This window comes from Hypomesus nipponensis, chromosome 10 (assembly GCF_054491055.1).
Source record: "Hypomesus nipponensis isolate SF chromosome 10, ASM5449105v1, whole genome shotgun sequence".
NCBI classification, from domain to species: domain Eukaryota; kingdom Metazoa; phylum Chordata; class Actinopteri; order Osmeriformes; family Osmeridae; genus Hypomesus; species Hypomesus nipponensis.
The window spans coordinates 11,184,719-11,204,678 of NC_140370.1; the positions used below are offsets into that span (position 1 = coordinate 11,184,719).

General features: G+C 48.9%; 1 protein-coding gene across 1 annotated transcript; it reads left to right on the top strand.

Annotated features, from left to right (window-relative positions):
• Window positions 1-2,980: 2,980 nt before the first annotated feature.
• On the top strand, window positions 2,981-18,160 carry LOC146271691 (ephrin type-A receptor 4-like). The gene is made up of 19 exons (XM_084706889.1): window positions 2,981-3,093; window positions 3,695-3,762; window positions 4,568-4,765; window positions 4,914-5,024; window positions 5,546-5,900; window positions 11,507-11,662; window positions 12,170-12,661; window positions 13,345-13,469; window positions 13,556-13,715; window positions 13,904-14,015; window positions 14,634-14,692; window positions 14,806-14,919; window positions 15,006-15,191; window positions 15,320-15,381; window positions 15,496-15,705; window positions 15,835-16,011; window positions 16,236-16,423; window positions 16,556-16,738; window positions 16,859-18,160. The coding sequence occupies exons 1-19, from the start codon at window positions 3,003-3,005 to the stop codon at window positions 16,974-16,976; spliced, it is 3,165 nt and encodes a 1,054-aa protein (XP_084563015.1). The 5' UTR covers window positions 2,981-3,002; the 3' UTR covers window positions 16,977-18,160.
• The last annotated feature ends 1,800 nt before the right edge of the window (window positions 18,161-19,960 follow it).

Here is a 19,960-nt window from a genome sequence, read left to right on the forward strand (position 1 = left end):
CCACATCGGAATCTCTCTTCCTCTCTCTCCTTCGTGCCCCCTCTCTCCCAGCAGAGGTATCTCTCCCTCACGCTCTCTCTTTCTGTCTCACTGTCTTAGTGTAGTGCACTGTCTTAGTGCACTGTCCTAGTGTAGCTCTGAGAAGGTTTACACACAAGAGGAACAGATGGGTTTTAAGAAAACACTGTTTTGCCGAGACACAATGTTTACGCTAACGCACACACTCTCTCTTGCACACACACACAACCTGTGTGTACAACTGGTATACAGTATACAAACAGTACATGAAAACTTGACGTTTTCTTCTCCTTCTAAGACACCCAGAAAACCCGAGCAAGACAGGAAGAAGAGACGGACAGGCAAGGCTCCAGGCTTTATTCTTCCAGCATCAAAGTGAGCAAACTAATGGAACCACACACATATAGGCGCACACACACACACACGCACACACTTTTTGCCTCCTCCTGTTTTTTATTGATGACACCTGCTGTTCTCTTGTTCTTGTGTGCGCTTAGTGAACCGTATCACACTCACTGTCACACATACACACACCCACACACACAGAAACACACTTTCTTGGTTCCGTGGAGGGACAGCTGCAACGGCGAGCGCTGAGAGAGGATACGCCTCCAACATGCTAATAAGGTTCTGATTCTATATAAGGCCCAGACACACAAGCACACACACACGTACAAAATAGCAGATACAGTATAGAGAACGTCAGTAGAAGAGTGTTTAGCATGGTGCCTGCCCAAATCGCCCAGACACTGCCTGCAGGATGCTCCACAGAAAATCTTCTGTTGTTCTCTGAGGATCCAGTCTTGGCTGAGAGGGTGGAGCTTTCGAAATATCTAAAAGTCTCTTCTCTCGCTTTGTTCATCTGTCTCAGCACACCCACACACACCTACCAACCCCGAGGCCAAGTCTTAACACACACACACACTCCACTACACCTTATATTAGACTCCATTATGAAACGAGACTAGCTGGCAGGTTGCACCCCACCACTCCCCCTCCTCACCATGGCCATTCTGCCCTCTCCCTCTCTTTCTATCTTCTGCTCACACACACTCAGAGAGGTTCACTATTTTGAACACAATGCAGATGTGTGGGCAGGAGCCATCTGGGGCCCCGAACAGGAACAAAACCAGTGTGTGTGTGTGTGTGTGTGTGTGTGTGTGAGCTTGCGTGTGATCCGGTGAGTGTTTGTGTGTGTAACTAGGTATATGTGGGTTTGTGGGCCAGGGGGCCGAGGGTAGGGGAGCGGGGGGGGGGGGGGGGGGGTTGTGTGTTGTCCCTGCAGACATGGGAACCTCAAGGGAGAAAAGGACAGGCATCCCGACGGTCATCAATCAAAACTCTCCTGACACAAATGACCAGAAACAACAGCCAACGCTCCAACCATGTCACCCTGTCACCGCTGCCCCGCGGCGAGACCCCTCCCACCTGCGCCGCCGCTCGATAGGTCCTCGTCCTCCATCGGGCCATGCGATTGGTTCGTGCTCTCGGGGCGAAGTCGCCATCCCCTTTTGGCTAATTGGGTCTTTGTGATTGCGCAGTCTGTCGTGGGATTGGAGGAGAATGACAACGTGAAAACGGTATTATGGAGGCAAGGGCATGAGTGGCAGGTCGAAGCGAGGCGATGGTTTTACACTCTCAAAGCGCCAGATGCTCTTCCTGGGTCCATTATGGTGCATTATGGGGGACGGGATGGTTAGAACGTAGCAACTGAAGCGACACAAAGCGAGATGGAGACGGAAGCACAAACACACACCCAGACCCACACAAACACACACACACACTACCCACAGGGCCCCGCCCGACACAAGATCAGTCCTATACATTTAGACCACAGCAAAAACACTATTTACATTTTCTCAGTGTTGGTGAACACAAGCAGCAGCCATGTACATAACTCAAGAGCAGCAAACTATAAAAAAAAGAATCATCTGTTTACAGAGCTCACTCAAGAATGAGCTTTGTACCATTGCTCACCAGTGTCACGGGCGTGGGCGGACAAGTCTCTAACCCTGCCTCTAAATACTCTTCTCTCCTCCATTTTGTTTCACCTCCCCATCTCCCTCCAAATCATCTTCATCCTTTTTGGAGGTCCTGATTACTTTTCCTTGTTCCATCCCCTCAGTAGCTGTGTCTCTTAAGAGATTGCTACCCTGAAGGGGATTATTAGATGTGTGTATTTACCAATAAAAGATCAGTTAGGATGATAGCTTGTGTTGCTCTGAATACTTTCCATCTTTAGACGTCTAGTTGTAGTTCCTCCTGGCTGGGGCGCCAACAGAGGACGCTGTTGTGCTTTGGTGTCTGCCCCTTTCTTTTACCCTCCAATCCTTTCTCATTCAAGTGTTGTCCTTCCTTGTATATAGAAAATGATTGACAACATTTTAATCATTACTAAGTCCGTTTTTGTAGGTTCATCTGGGCTGTACAATCGCGTATCTTTTTATCCCAACCACTTAAACTTTGACATGTTATACACTCGTGACCACAGGCTGTGATTTCACTCATAGTAACTTCGTTGCTATTGATTTGCTTAAATGATGTCATATAACCCAAAATGAATCACGTATGATTAATGTCACACTTGATGTCTGTTCGATAGTCTAGTCATGATACTGTCATAAAGTCACTCCTAACTCCGGTTAGTGTTATGCCATAGGATAATACTAGGCAACGTGAACAGGGAATAACTTAATTAATTCATAGTATATGAATAAACTTTTTGAAAACGTATTAACATTATGGCACAAACCTCGACTCTACAATGTTTTTACAAAAGGTTTTTATACCAACATGCTTACCTGTTTGATAATTGTGGGTATGGCGAGGCATGCGTCAGAGTGGGAAAGACCGCCCCGCGCCAGCAGCATCGCAGCGCTTTTTCACACTCAATTACTCACACACACACTTTTCCCTTCGGGATGAAGCTTCTACAGCCCGTGCGCGGAGCAAACGGATTACACACATACTTCAATAACGCACAGATGGCGGCAACGAATTTATTACGATTGTCGTATTTGTCATTCTGGATTTTAAGTGCTGTTTCTACCTCACGGATTTACCCTCCAAACGAAGGTAGGAGTCTGTAGATGTCTTGGGAGGGGGGGGCGGGGGGGGGGGGCTCAGCGACTTCAGCTGCTTTTGAATTTGCTCCGTATCTGCATAGGGGAACACGTCATGAGAACAGTACGCTATTTAGTCACATGTGAAACAAAACAATGTTATTGTGACTCGCGTTCGCATTGTGAAAATGCTGAATTTTGGGATTTAGTGGAATGTCCTTCTCCTTCCCTTTCCAGCGCCCCCCAGAGCGTTGTCCCCTGGATGGTCTTGAGCATGTTGGTCACTGACGATCATTTTGTTGCGTGCTCTTTAAATTGTTCAAGCTAACCTTTACACTTTAATAAGATAGTATGTATCTGTTTGTTAAAGCAATCGTCTGTTATAAAAAAAAAACGTGTGCACCAATTAGCCTACATTAAGCATTGAATGTAACATTTCAGGCATCCTTTAAATATTCTGTGCATCTATATCCGGCTGCAACATCTACAACTTAATCACACCAAAATAATCGTTAAACCTGGGCGATTGTCAAACATAACTTAAACGGAGAGACGGTCCTGCTGTTTCTCTCCTTATGTGACCCGTCTCACCTGTGTGAATACGTGTATTTCAGTGACGCTACTAGACACAAGGACCGTCCCTGGAGAGCTGAAGTGGCTAGCCAGCCCCACAGAGGGAGGGGTGAGTTCTGCCTTTCTCCTCCCCTGATGATGGCCAAGCTAAGACATGACTGGGTGATGGTGTTTAGCTCAGATATGTAGTCGGAAGGATCTGGCTGAAATCTCCCCCTTCCTCTTTTTCCTCCCCCTCCTCTTTCCCACCATCCCCCCACCCTCCACCTCCCTACCTCTTTGTTGGTTTAACAGTTCCTGGTGAACTTGACTCTTCCTTCTGCAGTCACCATGCTCTCTTTCTCTCTCACACCACATGATTGACAAGGTCCTGGTCCTCACGCACTGAGCCTTTCATTACACACACACACATTCACTATATTCATCCCTTTCCACACACAAGCAAATACACACACACACTCTCACACTTCATCTATGCGCAGTTGGGTTGAGTGTAATGCTTTATTTTTCCCGACAGCTGTGATTTTTGTCTGGTTATAAAGACTCCAAACAAGAGAAGAAAAGAAGGCAGTCAAGGCACCATGCCCCATAAGGGCTTTTAGAACCTCTGCCAAACACGTGCACACACACACACACAAACACACACACACACTCTCACACAAAAACACAGCTCTCATCAGTGGGGTGATGGAAGGCCGATTATAATTTGGCAGTAATAAAATGCCAATTAAGCTTGCTTGGGCCAATGCAGCTATTTGGAAGGTCACAGTCCAAGTCTCTTTGTCAGTTGTGTCAAAGAACTAAGGGGGCTGTGTAATCACTGACATGATGTTGACATATTCATCTCTAACTGTGTGTGTGGATGCGTGTGTGTGTGGGTGTGTGGATGTGTGTGTGTGTGTGTGCATTGTCAGTGGGAGGAGGTCAGTATCATGGATGAGAAGAACGTTCCAATCAGAACCTACCAGGTGTGCAACGTGTTAGAACCCAGTCAGAACAACTGGTTGAGGACGGACTGGATCCCCAGGTCTGGAGCCCAGAGGGTCTATGTGGAGGTCAAGTTCACCCTCCGGGACTGCAACAGCCTGCCTGGGGTCACCGGCACCTGCAAGGTACCTCCGGAGCTTCCTGCTGGAACTGCTCAGTCCAGCCAGTTACTGGCTATTCACTGTCATAGAATAGGCACACAACCATGAAAACTCATTCGGTGTTTACATCGCAATTGAACATTGTTTTGTCTGTTTTCTTCTTGTCACCCAGGAAACATTTAACCTGTACTCCCACGAGTCCAATGATGCCAAGCAGGACTACATCAGAGAAAGCAGCTTCACGAAGATAGACACAGTGGCTGCTGACGAGAGTTTTACACAGGTCTTACCACAACCTATTTAGCTATCTCTGTCAGCCTCTTTAGCTATCTCTGTCAGCCTCTAGTTATCTCTGTCAGGCTCTCTAGCTATCTCTGTCAGCCTCTCTAGTTATCTCTGTCAGCCTCTCTAGTTATCTCAATCAGTCTCTCTACTTATCTCTGTCAGCCTCTAGTTATCTCTGTCAGCCTTTCTAGCTATCTCTGTCAGCCTCTCTAGTTATCTCTGTCAGTCTCTCTAGTTATCTCTGTCAGTCTTTCTAGCTATCTCTGTCAGTCTCTCTAGTTATCTCTGTCAGTCTCTCTAGTTATCTCTGTCAGTATCTCTAGTTATCTCTGTCAGTATCTCTAGTTATCTCTGTCAGTCTTTCTGGCCTCTACCCTCAATCTCCCACTTATTGAGTTTCTCTTCAAAGGTTAAAAACAATGTTTAGAGAGCCTGTGAGGCTGGCTATGCTGTGTAGAGAGTAAGTCACATGCTCTCCTCTCTCAGTAGCTAACCTCAAGACTGCCCTTCTGTCACCAGGTGGACGTGGGCGACCGCGTCATGAAGCTGAACACGGAGGTGCGTGACGTCAAGGTCACCACCAGGAAGGGCTTCTACCTGGCCTTCCAGGACGTGGGCGCCTGCATCGCCCTGGTCTCTGTCCGGGTCTTCTATAAGACCTGTCCACTCACCGTCCGGAACCTGGCAACTTTCCCGGATACCGTCACTGGGGCCGACACCTCCTCTCTGGTGGAGGTCAGGGGGTCGTGTGTGAACCAATCCGAGGAGAGGGAAGAGCCTAAGATGTATTGCGGCGCCGACGGAGAATGGCTGGTTCCTATTGGTGGGTGTGCTTGTGACCCTGGATACGAAGAGAAAGGTGGAGCCTGTCAAGGTAGGCCGTGTTGGTTTCTCCTTTTTCATACTAACTGAGTGTAAAGTGAGACTGCTAGTCAGTTGGGAGATCTGCATTTTGGGGGAATTTCAAATGATGGAAGCTGCAAGCAGAATTGACATTCTTTGTATGACTTTATATAGCATTTTATCCAACCCACAGGCTATGTTTGGTGGTGAGTAATTGTTCTCTATATGAGGTCTTGGTTAAGCCGTGGCTCTAACATGAGTGTTGGTGGTTTGGATGTCGTGTGCAGGAGGGGAGAAGAGAAGGAAAAAAGAGTCTTGGAGCAACAGGCTATCATGAAAGAAGTTTTACAAGGCCGTTACTCCCTTTACTCAATCACACACACACACACACACACACACACACACTGTATTGAGGGTCAGTGAAATACTGCATAGTGTCTAGTATTATTTACGATGCCTGTCCCAATTGCATAACAAACACAGTTGTACAGTATCAGTGTGTGTGTGTGTGTGTGTGTGTGTGTTTGGAAGGAAAACCGGTGGTTCGGAAAATGTTTTATGTGACAGACACCAAGTTGTCTTTCGTCTCCATCCCTCTCTCTCTTTTCTCTTTTGAATGTGGAGATGAAAGGGTGTTTGTGGGATGGTAGTCCCTGACGTCTCAAAGACGTTTCTCTTCAACACGATTTAGGAGGGACCCTTGACTCTGCCTCCCCCAGCAGATGTCGAGTGCTATCTCTCTGGGCCCCTCTTCATAGCAGGGATGAATCAGACGCCAAGACAAGGGTGTTCTAAACCCTCTCAAGAAGCTTCCGGAGTCCACAAGCTGCCACAGTGTTTCACTGTGACTGGTGACTACTCTGTGAGGATTCATGTGCCACAGGAAGACCAATGAGAGAGATGGAGGGAGAAAGGGTTAGACAGAGAGGGTGAGATGTTAGCAGATGAGTGGGAAAGAGAGAAATTCATAGTGAGGGAGTGGGGAGATTGCGGAAAGGGCGACGGAGAGGAAGATAGAGGGAGGGAGAAGTGAGTTTGAACCCCCCCGCTCCTCCTTTCTCATGAAGGAGGTCGAAAGGTGTCTCCTTCTCCCAGCCTCGCGTGCCCGGACTCTTGTCTACATACCACAACACACACACACACACACACACAAAAACAGTGCTGAGAGATGGGTTGGGAGGGGTGCAGTGGTTTATCTTCAATGTTAGACGGAGAGGAGGTGGATAGGAGGGGAGGGGAGGGGAGGGGAGGAGGAAGGCAGGATTAGTCTATGAATGGGGGGAGGGGTCTGTGGAAAAGCCATTGACGGCAGAAGGCATCAATGAGAACCCCCCCCTCACCACCACCAACACTATTGTTGCTATGTCACTGGGTGGAAAGGGAGCCTATCTACCCAACTTCCCCCCCCCCTTCCCCCTGTTATGGCCTGGGTCAAGACTGGGGTTGATAAAGCCGTCAAAAACTCTGACACACACACACACACCACACACTCACAGAGTCACCCAGTTAAGCTGCAGAAAGCAGGGTCACGACCGAGGTTGATGAAGCCGTCCAAAACTTTGACAGGCACACACACTCCTGCGTTCAAACACATACACACACAATGACTCACACACCCACACACACCTCCCGTTAAGCTGCGCAGAGCAGGGTCACGACCGAGGTTGATGAAGCCGTCAAAAGTTTGACAGCTGCGATGCGACTGAGACATACGGAAACGAGCGAGGGACGGAGAGACAACAGTGGAGGAGAGGAGAGACAAGAGAGAGACTTTCAATGTCTCAATGTGAATGACACAGCCGGACTGAGAAGAGAAAGAGGATCTACTGGTTTTGTCTGTTTGGTTTCAGGGCTGGTGTAGGACTGTGTTCAGTTGAAACTGCCATCTTCGACTATGTTCAATCTACACAGTCCAGCAAGAATTTTCTACCACACTGTTCATCTGTTGCGACTCTGGAGGCTCTAATTTGGCATTCTGTTGTGACTGTGGGAGGGAGGTAATTTTAGTGTCTGGGCGTTTAAAGAGATTTCAGGTTTGAGTTTACCTTCTCTGCACCTGCAGACCAATAGGCCATACACAGAACAATATGGGAATGTGAGGGGATCAGATGCAGGGAGAGGAGAGAGAGAGAATGGAGAGGAGGAGAGGTAAAGAGAGGAGAAGAGAGAGAATGGAGAGGAGGAGAGAGAGAGAATGGAGAGGAGGAGAGAGAGAATGGAGAGGAGGAGAGAGAGAATGGAGAGGAGAAGAGAGAGAGAATGGAGAGGAGGAGAGGTAAAGAGAGGAGAAAGAGTGGACAGAGAGGGGGAGGGAGTGGTGAGAGATAATGAAACGGCTCTGTTTGGAATATTATTGTCAGCCAGGGTAATTATCATCAGATATGAGACTGTGCTCATTATATTTGGACGCGTGTGAGAGTGCTCACATGGATATGTGTGTTCCGTTTCCTTCTGTCTCTAAAACAAGGGGATGCTCAGTTTGAATAATTATTCTGTGTTTGTGTGCCTGATTATAGACAGGGGCTAGAGGCAGTGAGTGAGGGAATGAATGAGAGAAAGAGCCCAAGCAAGCAGAGAGAGGGGGATGAAGGAACGGCTGAAGGAGTAGAAGGGGAGGAGAGGGGAAGATAAAGAGAGCAGATAAGGGAACAGAGAGACTAAACACACCAGAAAGGTGCCCTTTGATTGCTATCAGCTCCATCATTTACATATGTTGTTCATGCACCTCAGATGCAAATGAGGCACATTGCAAATCAAGCTAAGAGAATGAGTGTGCCCGTGTTTGTTTTTTCTCCTTGACCCACTGTTATGGGCCGTCCTCTCTCTCTCCTGGGCAGAGAGGAGGAGAGGCCCCGATGTGACACCTGTCCTGGTGATTGATGGAGGGAGGGAGGGAGGGAGGGAGGGAGGGAGGGAGGGAGGGAGGGAGGGAGGGAGGGAGGGAGGGAGGGAGGGAGGGAGGGAGGGAGGGAGGGAGGGAGGGAGGGAGGGAGGGAGGGAGGGAGGGAGGGAGGGAGGGAGGGAGGGACGTCAAGTGAGGGTCTTGTCCTTTTAGCCTGGAGGAATGTGGTTGAAGGGGGGTTCGTACCTCAGTCTGTTCATTGTTCTAGATTTAACCCAGAGCCTTATCAAGAGGTTGTGCCATCGGTGCAGAAAGTGTTTTGGGTTTTTCTTCTTTGATTGAGAAAGCTCTGTTGCCAGCGGAGGCTTGCATTGGAGGACAGAACGCCTCAGTGGGAAGGAGAACGTGTGTATTGGAGAGCTATTAAAGTAACAGGGAAACCATTAGCATGTCAAAAGCTTGCTGCAACAATAACCCCTCCACCCCTCTTTCCTGGATAGATAGAAGGCAGGAGGAGAGAGAAAAGAAAGGAGGATGAGGCAAGAAAGGGAGAGGAAGGGGGGGGGGGGCGCAGATGGGAGAGGGTGAGAGTAGTTAAGCTCCATGCTTCAGTCAAAGTAGTTTGATGGGAGATGGAAGGAGGCTTGTTGCACTGCCAAATAGCTTCGAGCTAGTCTGGCTGCAAAGGCTGGCTGGCAACTGCTTACTGATGTTAGACCTGGGAGAGAAGGACACAATAGACCCCACCCCCACCCCCACCCCACCCCCGCTTCCACCACACACACACACACACACACACACACACGTAGAATGCAGGAATGCGAGGCCTGCGTGGTTGGGGTTCCACAGACATCAGACGCAGCTTCATAACTGTTTCCCTTTCTCTGTCACCTGCCGCCCCCCACTACCTCTCCTCCGCCTTCTCCTCCTCCCTCCCCTCCTCCTAACCTCTCCGCCTCCCCTCCTCTCCCATCCTCTCCCTCCTCCTCATGTCCACCCCTGTTTGCCATCCCAATGCCCCCCCCTGCTTCTCCTGGCAGACACTGGACATTCCTGGGCTACCCTCCAAGTAGATGTATGTATGGGGGTGCTTACTGTCCTCTGTGTCCTCTCCCTCACTCTTTTCTCTCTCTCTCTCGCTCTCTCTGTCTCTCGCTCTCTCTCTCTGGCTCTCTCTCTCTGGCTCTCTCTCTGTCTCTCTCTGGCTCTCTCTCTTGCTCTCTCTCTCTCTCTGGCTCTCTCTCTCTCTCTCTCTGGCTCTGCTATTCACACACACCAGGTTGTTATTGAGGGGCAGGGTCCCTGTCTTGCAGGCCCTGATGGATGACCGTAGAGCTGTCAATCAAATTGACACATGATACACCCAACCTGTTATTAACTTAAACACACACACACACGGTGATGTGTGTGAGATTTGATGGTGGTGTCAGCACTAATCTGGCCCTGTGCTGTGCAGGGTTTGTGTAGGGTTAATGACTCTCTTATGAACTATTATTTCAGGTCAACGCTCCCTCTTCTTCAAACCATCACAGCACAGAAGAGAGGGAGATCACAAAAAGATATGAGAGAGATAGACAATGATGAGAGACGTAGTAGAGAGGCAGCTAAAGACTGACTCTGGCTTCAAACGTTCTCTGCTGCCTTCAATTTACCCTCTGTACCGGGGAACAAGAGACGGCTGGGGACAAAAGCTGCTCAGGCCATTGTGTTTGTGTGTGTGTGTGTGTGTGTGTGTGTGCGTGTGTGTGTGTGCATGCTTAGTTACCCCCTGGCTCTGTAATTAACCCTCTCCTGCCTGTCAAAGAAATCCTCTGTAGATCAGAGATGGAATACTTCTCTCTTTCAGTCTGTGCCCCTCTCTCTCTCCCTCCCTGTAAGCCCATACTGGTGTGGGGTGAGGATGGAACACTGAACTGTCTGGCTCCTCCACCAACACAAGTAGTCACCGAGGAGGGCAAGGATGAGCAAAACATCAACTCAAACCCTCTTTAAACCTGAAGGCAAAAATCGATATAAACACAGCCATAACTCAGTGGCCCTGTATGTGTGTGTGTGTGCGCGCGTGTGTGTGTGCACGCGTGTTCAGTGTGTGTTGCTTGTCTATCTTTGACCCAGTATCGATAAATAGAGCTATAAAAACGACGAGCAAGCTTCAAAGCATTCCTTTGTCTTTCACACGAAGGAGAGATGGCATGTGATGAGGAGGAAGTGTGAGAGAAGAAAATATAATAATAACAGAGGGTTGGAGAGGGTGATTGGGAGGGAGAGCCGGAGTGTGTGAGAGATCCCATCGCTGCTTGTACAGATGGGATGGAATGGTCTGTGTGTGTAAATTACAGACAAGACTTCCTCTTCTGATGAGGGTGTCATAAACCACTCTGACAAACACACACACACAAACACGCACACACAAACACACACACACACACACAGAGCTCTGTCATTCCTGCATTCCTCTTCCCCTCCCTGTGGGATGACTTCATCACCCTTGGAAACGGGAATGGAGGGAAGATGAAAACGAGGGATTATCAGAAATGGGAGGACTGTCAAACGTGGAGAGATGAGAACCTCATTAAAAAGAAAGGCATCCTTGAAAGAAATCAGTGATAAAAGGGTGTGCCATAGAGACATGTCTCTCAGTGCAATTTTAGCGTTGATTTCATGTCGGTGCATTCATCATTAGCAGCTATTTGTGTTGAATGTAAACGGAAGAACGTCTCTCTCTCTCTCTCTCTCTCTCTCTCTCTCTCTCTCTCTCTCTCTCTCTCTCTCTCTCTCTCTCTCTCTCTCTCTAGCATGTGAAGTGGGTTTCTACCGAGGGGTGTCCTCAGAGGGGGGGTGTTCTAAGTGCCCTCCCCACAGCCAGTCTCTCATGGAGGCTGCCACAATCTGTGACTGCCAGCCAGGTCACTACCGCTCAGACACAGACCCTGCATCCATGCCCTGCACACGTAAGTGCACACAAGCATCCACACCTCAATGCTGGCTCTGTTTTTTGACCCAGTGCCCTATGACTAAGATGCCAGTCATGTTCTCTATGGGTGACAACTTTAATATGCTGACACTGGCTGCATAGCTATCTCTGATATCTCTCTCTCTTGCTGTCCTCTTTGTGTCCTCTCCCTCTCTCCCTCTCTCTAGCTCTCCCACGCGCACACACATAGATGACTGGAACCTTCTGTTTGCCATAAACTTAATTATGCCTATATACAGCTCATGGTTTTTGCAGCCTGAGAAAATGTGAATCACACAAACATTCTCTTTCTCCCATAACGACACATTGAAATACTGATAACACACATGCCACAGAGTAAAACATCCCCAAATCATGTTTGGAGTATGAAATGGAACATTACTAATGTTCCACCACTCACAATGTATCCCTGTTTTTTCAACTCTGAATAGCTAACCTTTTCAACCTCAGCTAACAATCTTGATTTACCCCCACTGTCTCCCAGAACCCCCTTCGGCCCCACAGCAGCTGATCTCTGTGGTCAACGAGACCTCTGTGGTTCTGGAGTGGAGCGCCCCTCGCTGGCTGGGAGGGAGAACTGACATCAGATACAGCGTGGACTGCCTGATCTGTGGCAGTGAGAGTCAAACCGGGAGTCCTAGTGGCAACCACACTCTGACTGAACCTTTGGGCTCGTGGACTGGACCTGGAGGCCAGTCCCCTCTGGGATCTGTAGTCCAACCTGGCTCAGAAGAGGCTGGAGAACCTTCTGGATCTGTGTCTCCAGGTGTTGGGCTCCAGTTCTGCCTGCCCTGTGGTCCGGATGTTGTCTTCTTGCCCCAGCAGATGGACCTGAGGACCAGTAGAGTGTGTGTGAGCGAGCTCAGGTCGCACACGCGCTACACCTTCACTATACACGCACGCAACGGGGTCTCCCAGCCCCACAGCGCAGGGGCGGCCAAGAGCGTGTCTGTGACTGTCACCACAAACCAGGCTGGTGAGTGTCAGAGTGTGTTTGTGTGCATGTTCCTACTTCAACAGAATACCTGAGTAATGTGTTTACTCCTGCAACAAACAATGCTTGTGGCCTCTAAGTGGGTCAGCGCCACATAGACGAGCGCGCGCACTCACACACACACACACTCACACACAGTGTCATAGATCTTATGACCAGCTTCATAGGTGGGGCAGAAACATGAAAGAGATGTGAGGATCATCAGATTAGGAGTAGGTGATGATGTGTGCAGTGCTGTTTGCATCTGTCCTGTGTGTGTGTGTGTGTGCGTGTGTGTGAAAGTATCAGTTTCCTCAGCATGTATGAGAAAGTCTGTTGGAGGAGCTCTGCAAAAACATAACAAGACGTCTCATTTCAACTGTCTAAGAGTAGTTTGTATGGCCCTGGTCACATGACTTATTAAACAACATGGTCTGCCAAGAAAGGTCTTCTCAGGCAGCGCTGAGAAGAACAACACAAAAGCAGCAGAGACAATGATGAAGAGAAAAGGACAGGAAGTGATGAGGAGGTGTGATCTAGGTCAAGGCTTAGGGATAGTGGGGCGGTGTGTCAGTAACATCAAACACGGACCCAAGGGGAAACAATCTGATCTGGAATGGTGTGTTGACATATTCTGCTGTGATACCCAACCTCTTCTCTTTTCACCTCTCTTCTCTTCCACTCAGCTCCTTCACTTATCACGTCCGTCCAAGCCAGTGACGTCACCAGGCACAGTTTGACATTGTTCTGGCAACAGCCAGACCGACCCAACGGGGTCATCCTGGAGTATGAAGTCAAGTACTACGAGAAGGTGAAGTGGCTGCTGGGAAATATAGTTTTGTGTTTTTGAGAACTTTTCTCATCAGGCACTGACTCAGGCCTCCCTCCCCCTCTCAGGATCAGAAAGAGAGGTCCTATCGCATCATGAGGACGCTGTCTCGCACTGCTGACATCACGGGCCTCAACACTCTCACCGTGTACGTGTTTCATGTGCGCGCTCGGACGGCAGCCGGATACGGAGAGTTCAGCGCTCCGTTTGAGTTCTCAACTAACTCAGGTACCCAGTCTACTCTACTGTGCTGTACATCCTAGTAGTTTCACGTTTTCTACCCTCCTTGTCACACTTAAAACTATCTTTGGGTCCCTTATGATGTTGTTGTTTCAGCTCTTTGGTTGTCCATCAAACTGGTTTGTGGTTCCAAAAAACTTCCTAGTTCTAAGCCTGTGTTCTCCTCCCCCTGTTAGATCCTTTCCCTCTGATTGGAGAGGGAGTTAACCCCGCCCTCCTGCTGCTGTCAATCAGCGGGGTTGGAATTGTACTGCTGATCTCTTCTACAGTCTTCATCATTGGCCGCAGGTACGCACAAACACACACACACACACACTCACAAACACATCAACGAGTACACACACCACTCTGTAAAGTGATGTGTGTGTCACCTGGAGCTTTCATGGGGGATTAGAGTGGAGACTGTGATAATCCCCTTGTGCCTGATTTATCAGTCGTGTCTACAACAACAGTGTAGTTCCTGTATCCCAATAACCCTGGCCTACACACGCACACATACACACTATGTTGTGTTCCGACAGGTTTTGTAACATGACACACCTTTCATATCATCCTCAACATCCCGAGGCCCTCAGTCCTTCCCCTCCCTCCCTCCCTCCCTCCCTCCCTCCCTCCCTCCCTCCCTCCCTCCCTCCCTCCCTCCCTCCCTCCCTCCCTCCCTCCCTCCCTCCCTCCCTCCCTCCCTCCCTCCCTCCCTCCCTCCCTCCCTCCCTCCCTCCCTCCCTCTTCCCCTCCCTCTTCCCCTCCCTCTTCCCCTCCCTCCCTCCCTCCTTCCCTCCTCCCCTCCCTCCAGTTACAGTGGAAGTAAATATAACCCACACAAACAATTACTAAATAATATTTAAAAGGGACAAATCCATCATTTAGATCTTATTCAACTCCTTACCCTCTACTGTTTTCTTAAAGGAGGAGTAAGTACAGCAAAGCCAAGCAGGACTCAGAAGAGGAAAAACACCTCAACCCAGGTACACTACTGCACACACACATACACACACATGCATACACACACAGATACACATACATACATACAGACACAAACATAAACACACACATCTTTATCCTCCTCTTGTCTCCCTAGGAGTGAAGATCTACATAGACCCGTTTACCTATGAGGATCCTAACCTGGCTGTCCATGAGTTTGCCAAGGAGATTGATGCCTCTAACATCCACATAGAGCGAGTCATTGGCATGGGTAAGAAGCCTAACACACACATTAACACACACACACTCACACACACAAACTGCCATTGTACTGACTGTGTGTATGTGTGTGTGTAGGAGAGTTTGGGGAGGTGTGCAGTGGTCGTCTGCGTCTCCAGGGGAAGAGGGAGATCTACGTGGCCATCAAGAGTCTGAAGGCGGGCTACTCTGACAAACAGAGGCGGGACTTCCTGTCTGAGGCCAGCATCATGGGACAGTTTGACCACCCAAACATCATCAGGCTGGAGGGAGTGGTCACTCGATGTGAGTCTGACAGATCTGAAAAATTGTGAATGATCTGACATTTCTCTGTGGCCTTCATAAGCCAATTTGCTGATGCTTACATGTTGTTTAAAGTTTACCTACATTAAGTTTGTGTCTTCCTTCTCTAGGCAAACCAGTGATGATCATCACAGAGTACATGGAGAATGGATCTCTTGATTGCTTCCTTAGGGTGAGTGTGTTTGTGTGTGTTCTGATAACAAGTTTGTGTGTTGAGGTGAGGAGTGTCGTGTCTTTGTGAGTTTTTTCATGGTCATCAGCCCTGCCTCCTGTGTGCCCCCTCCAGAAACATGACGGCCAGTTCACTGTGATCCAGCTGGTGGGCATGCTGCGTGGCATCGCCTCGGGCATGAAGTACCTGTCAGACATGGGCTACGTTCACAGAGACCTGGCAGCACGCAACATCCTGGTCAACAGCAACCTGGTGTGTAAGGTGTCTGACTTCGGCTTGTCCAGAGTCCTGGAGGACGACCCGGAGGCTGCATACACCACACGGGTACGACACACACACACACAGAGGCAGAAACACACACTAGTTATTATAATCTCCTACTAAAGCTCTAATAGCATTGATAACTTCCAAATACAGCGTTTGTAATCGAATCTGTTGTTCCGGCTGTTGCAGGAGCTGACTGGGACCTACCATTCTCCGGGGGGGAAGATCCCCATCAGATGGACTGCTCCAGAAGCCATCGCCTACAGGAAGTTCAGCCCAGCCAGTGACATATGGAGCTACGGCATCGTCATGTGGGAGGTGGTGTCCTATGGAGAGAGGCCCTACTGGGACATGAACAACCAGGACGTAAGCACAACTAGGGGACCAGTGTCACCATGAAATGACCTGTTCAAAACATGAAGATGTTTCCTGAATACCACTTACAGTTTTTACCACTCTTTTAACCTATTTTCTCCTCTCTCTGTCTCTGTTTTGTTCTCTGTTTACTTCTTCTTCTTCTCTCTCTCTTTCTCTCCGTCTCTCTTTCTCTCTCTCTGTCTCTCTCTCTCCTTGTCGCTCTCTCTCTTCAGGTGATCAAAGCGATTGAAGAGGGCTACCGTCTGCCGCCCCCTATGGACTGCCCAGTGTGCCTGCACCAGCTCATGTTAGACTGCTGGCAGAGGGAGAGATCAGAGAGGCCTAGCTTCAGCCAGATCCTCAACATGCTGGACAAACTCATACGCAACCCAGGGACTCTGAGACGGACAGGCTCTGAGAGGTGCGCACACACACTCGCACACACACACACACATACACACACATCCACACACACACACACATCCACACACACTCACCCTCAGCTCTACACAGGGTCTAAGCAGTCGTTTTTTCTCTCCCCATCTCTCTGCAGACCCATTCCTACTCTGCTGGGGCCCGTGGGCTCTGAGGTGTGTGTGTCCGTGCTTCCGGAGGTGTGTGTGGCGGAGTGGTCAGTGTTGGAGTGGCTGCAGGCTATTGGCATGGAGAGGTATTGGGAGAGTCTGGCAGCAGCAGGATACAGCAGGCCAGACAGCCTGCTGGGCCTCACACACCAGTGAGTACATCCTCTAAAGATCACACCTTCACAACACCAGCGTCTCCAGCAAAGGGGATTTTCTTTCTTCTTTCTGATCCCCAAATGTACATATTTGTTTCCTGTTTCTCATCTCACCAGGGACATGGCCAGGGCAGGAATCCTGACAGCATCACACCAGGACTTGATTCTGGCTAGTTTGCAACAGGAAATGCTGTCCCAGATGCAACAAGTGCAGGACGGGATGGTTCCAGTGTGAGCCTGGTGCACACACACACACACACACACTTAAGACTTCTAGTGAAGGAAGCAAAAGGAGCCACAGAACAGACAGGAGAGAGACGGAGAAGAGGAGGATGGAAGCAACGCACTTTTATCCACCGTCAGACATGAGGTGGTGGACACAGACAGCACAAGCTGCTGGACAGAACTAAAGAACTACATTCGTTTCTGTGGCGTCCGTGTGACTTTAATGTGAATTTTTTTGTCATTGCTGTATAGTCTGTTTCTTAATTGACTATTCTGAATGTCCAACGGTCAATGCCATTTTAGTCATTATTCTTCCTGCTTGCTGAAATATTAAGCTCTTACAGAAATTCACTGTATTGTTCAGAGGTAGCCTATTTTGTGACATATGGCTACCAAAGTCCTGGTGTCCTTCAGACCTCCTCGTATCCTGCTCATTATCCCATTCAGTCATTATTACAAGAAGAACTACATCTCCCATGAGCACTCGAGAACTCCAGGATGTCACAGTACAGTAGATGCAGTTTTTTGGTTGGTCTCACGTCTTTTTTCTTAAAGGGCTGTTTTTACTTCTGTTGAAGCAGAAGGAGTGTAATACTCATGCATGACTGAAACCTTGTGTGTGCGTGCGTGTGCGTGCGCATGTGCGTGTGTATGCGCGAGCGAGACAGTGTTTAATGACCTGATCTGTCAGCCTTTGAATATTTTAAATATGCAAAGATACAATTCTGAAAGAGGGAGGAATCCAGGTGAATGTATCATTCTCAGATTGTACAGTGCGTCTGAGCTTAAACTACATGAACATGCTAACATTGTATAAATGGTCTCGTTTTATTTAGCTCTGCCTAGGGATATAGATCAGCAGCAGCTTATCTGTGATGTTAGCATTTTCAAACACATTTCACTATACGAAGGAATTAATTAATTTATGCTCTTTTTTACTGTATTTAGACTGTACATTGTAAAATAGAAACTTGAAATGTTGATGTTGAAAGATGCGTGGATTTGTATCAATGCCCTAAATTCACGCTGTGTCAGGAGCAGGCCTACAGACAGTTTTGGTCCGATGGCAGAGAAGAGAGGGTGGTGCCAGGTAGCCTGAGCAGTGTGCTCAGACAGATGTGTGTGTGTGTGTGTGTGTGTGTGTGTGTGCCAGCAGAGGAAGGTCTCCTGCACAAAACAGTAGGAATAAACAGCCTGAGGAAAACCCTGCTGGAGAGTTGCCTTCACAATCACACACCATTCTGTTGCAGAGTGTGTGGTTTGTGTGTGTGTGTTTGAGAGAAGGAGGAAGCTGTCCCCATGAGAGCCTGTGTTTCGTCAATTTTTTGTCTGAGGTGAATCGGGCAGCTGAGCTGGCAGTCAGAACTCGTCTAATCAGCAAACATCTGTCTTCAGAACACACACATAGACACACAAACATGCAGGCACAAACAAACACACTGAAGAACTGATTGGAGGAAGCCTTTGATACATAAACTAGAGGAAAACATGATCTGGGATCTTTGCAAAACGTCAATGTTTTCCCATACTAACGAGAAGCGCATATATTACGGGTGCACACACACATCCACACACATCCACACTCACACAGCAGGCAGTATGCTGATGATGTTTAATGAGCCGGATCTGTCTGAAGGAGAGTGTGCAAGAGAGAAAGAGTGAGGGAGGGGAGAAAGAGACGCTGCTTTACGCTGAAGTGAGATGAAACAGACAGCACAGTGGTGCAGTTAGCCAGACTCAGGCTCAGCATTCAGCACAGTGGTGCAGTTAGCCAGCCCCAGACTCAGGCTCAGCATCAAGCACAGTGGTGCAGTTAGCCAGCCCCAGACTCAGGCTCAGCATTCAGCACAGTGGTGCAGTTAGCCAGCCCCAGACTCAGGCTCAGCATTCAGCACAGTGGTGCAGTTAGCCAGCCCCAGACTCAAGCTCAGCATTCAGCACAGTGGTGCAGTTAGCCAGCCCCAGACTCAGGCTCAGCATTCAGCACAGTGGTGCAGTTAGCCAGCCCCAGACTCAGGCTCAGCATTCAGCACAGTGGTGCAGTTAGCCAGCCCCAGACTCAGGCTCAGCATCCAGCACAGTGGTGCAGTTAGCCAGCCCCAGACTCAGGCTCAGCATTCAGCACAGTGGTGCAGTTAGCCAGCCCCAGACTCAGGCTCAGCATTCAGCACAGTGGTGCAGTTAGCCAGCCCCAGACTCAGGCTCAGCATTCAGCACAGTGGTGCAGTTAGCCAGCCCCAGACTCAGGCTCAGCATCCAGCACAGTGGTGCAGTTAGCCAGCCCCAGACTCAGGCTCAGCATCCAGCACAGTGGTGCAGTTAGCCAGCCCCAGACTCAGGCTCAGCATCCAGCACAGTGCCTTAGGATGCTTTATGTCAATACCTGCTCCAGTGGTTCTGGCCAAAGTGCTCTTCCATTAAAATATTACAATTAGCATAGCATTAGAGCATAGGATCACCACTGTATATATAAAAATATGAGTCTGTACAGAGAGAGAAAATACTCTGTACTCACACACACGTACAACCTCACACACACTCATAGCCTTTAGGGGGTATGGGTGCAGGGCTGAGATATGGTAGGACAGTCATTTTGCAGAGCTGATCCTGTTAACTGTGTAAGGCACAGATTTGGATAGCTCTCTGTGTGTGTGTCTGTGTGTGTGTCTGTGTGTATGTAAATATGGGTGTTTGGTTTGAGCATCAAGGAACCAGCACAAATAGAGGGACTCTAAATCAGACTATTGCCAAGATATTTTCATGAATCTTTTTATGAATGTTGGTACCCTCGAGAAGCACATTTTGTTTCGTACTGAAAAGTAGCTTTTACAGCGTGAATGCCTCTCTCACTCCACCTGCACACAGCAGATCCTGTGGCCCACTAATACACTGTGTGTTGATTCATGGGGAACATACCAGTCCTACAGGCCAAAAAGCAGACATGTGCCTCTCTCTCTCTCTCATTCTTTCTTTCTGCCTGTATCTTTTTGCCCT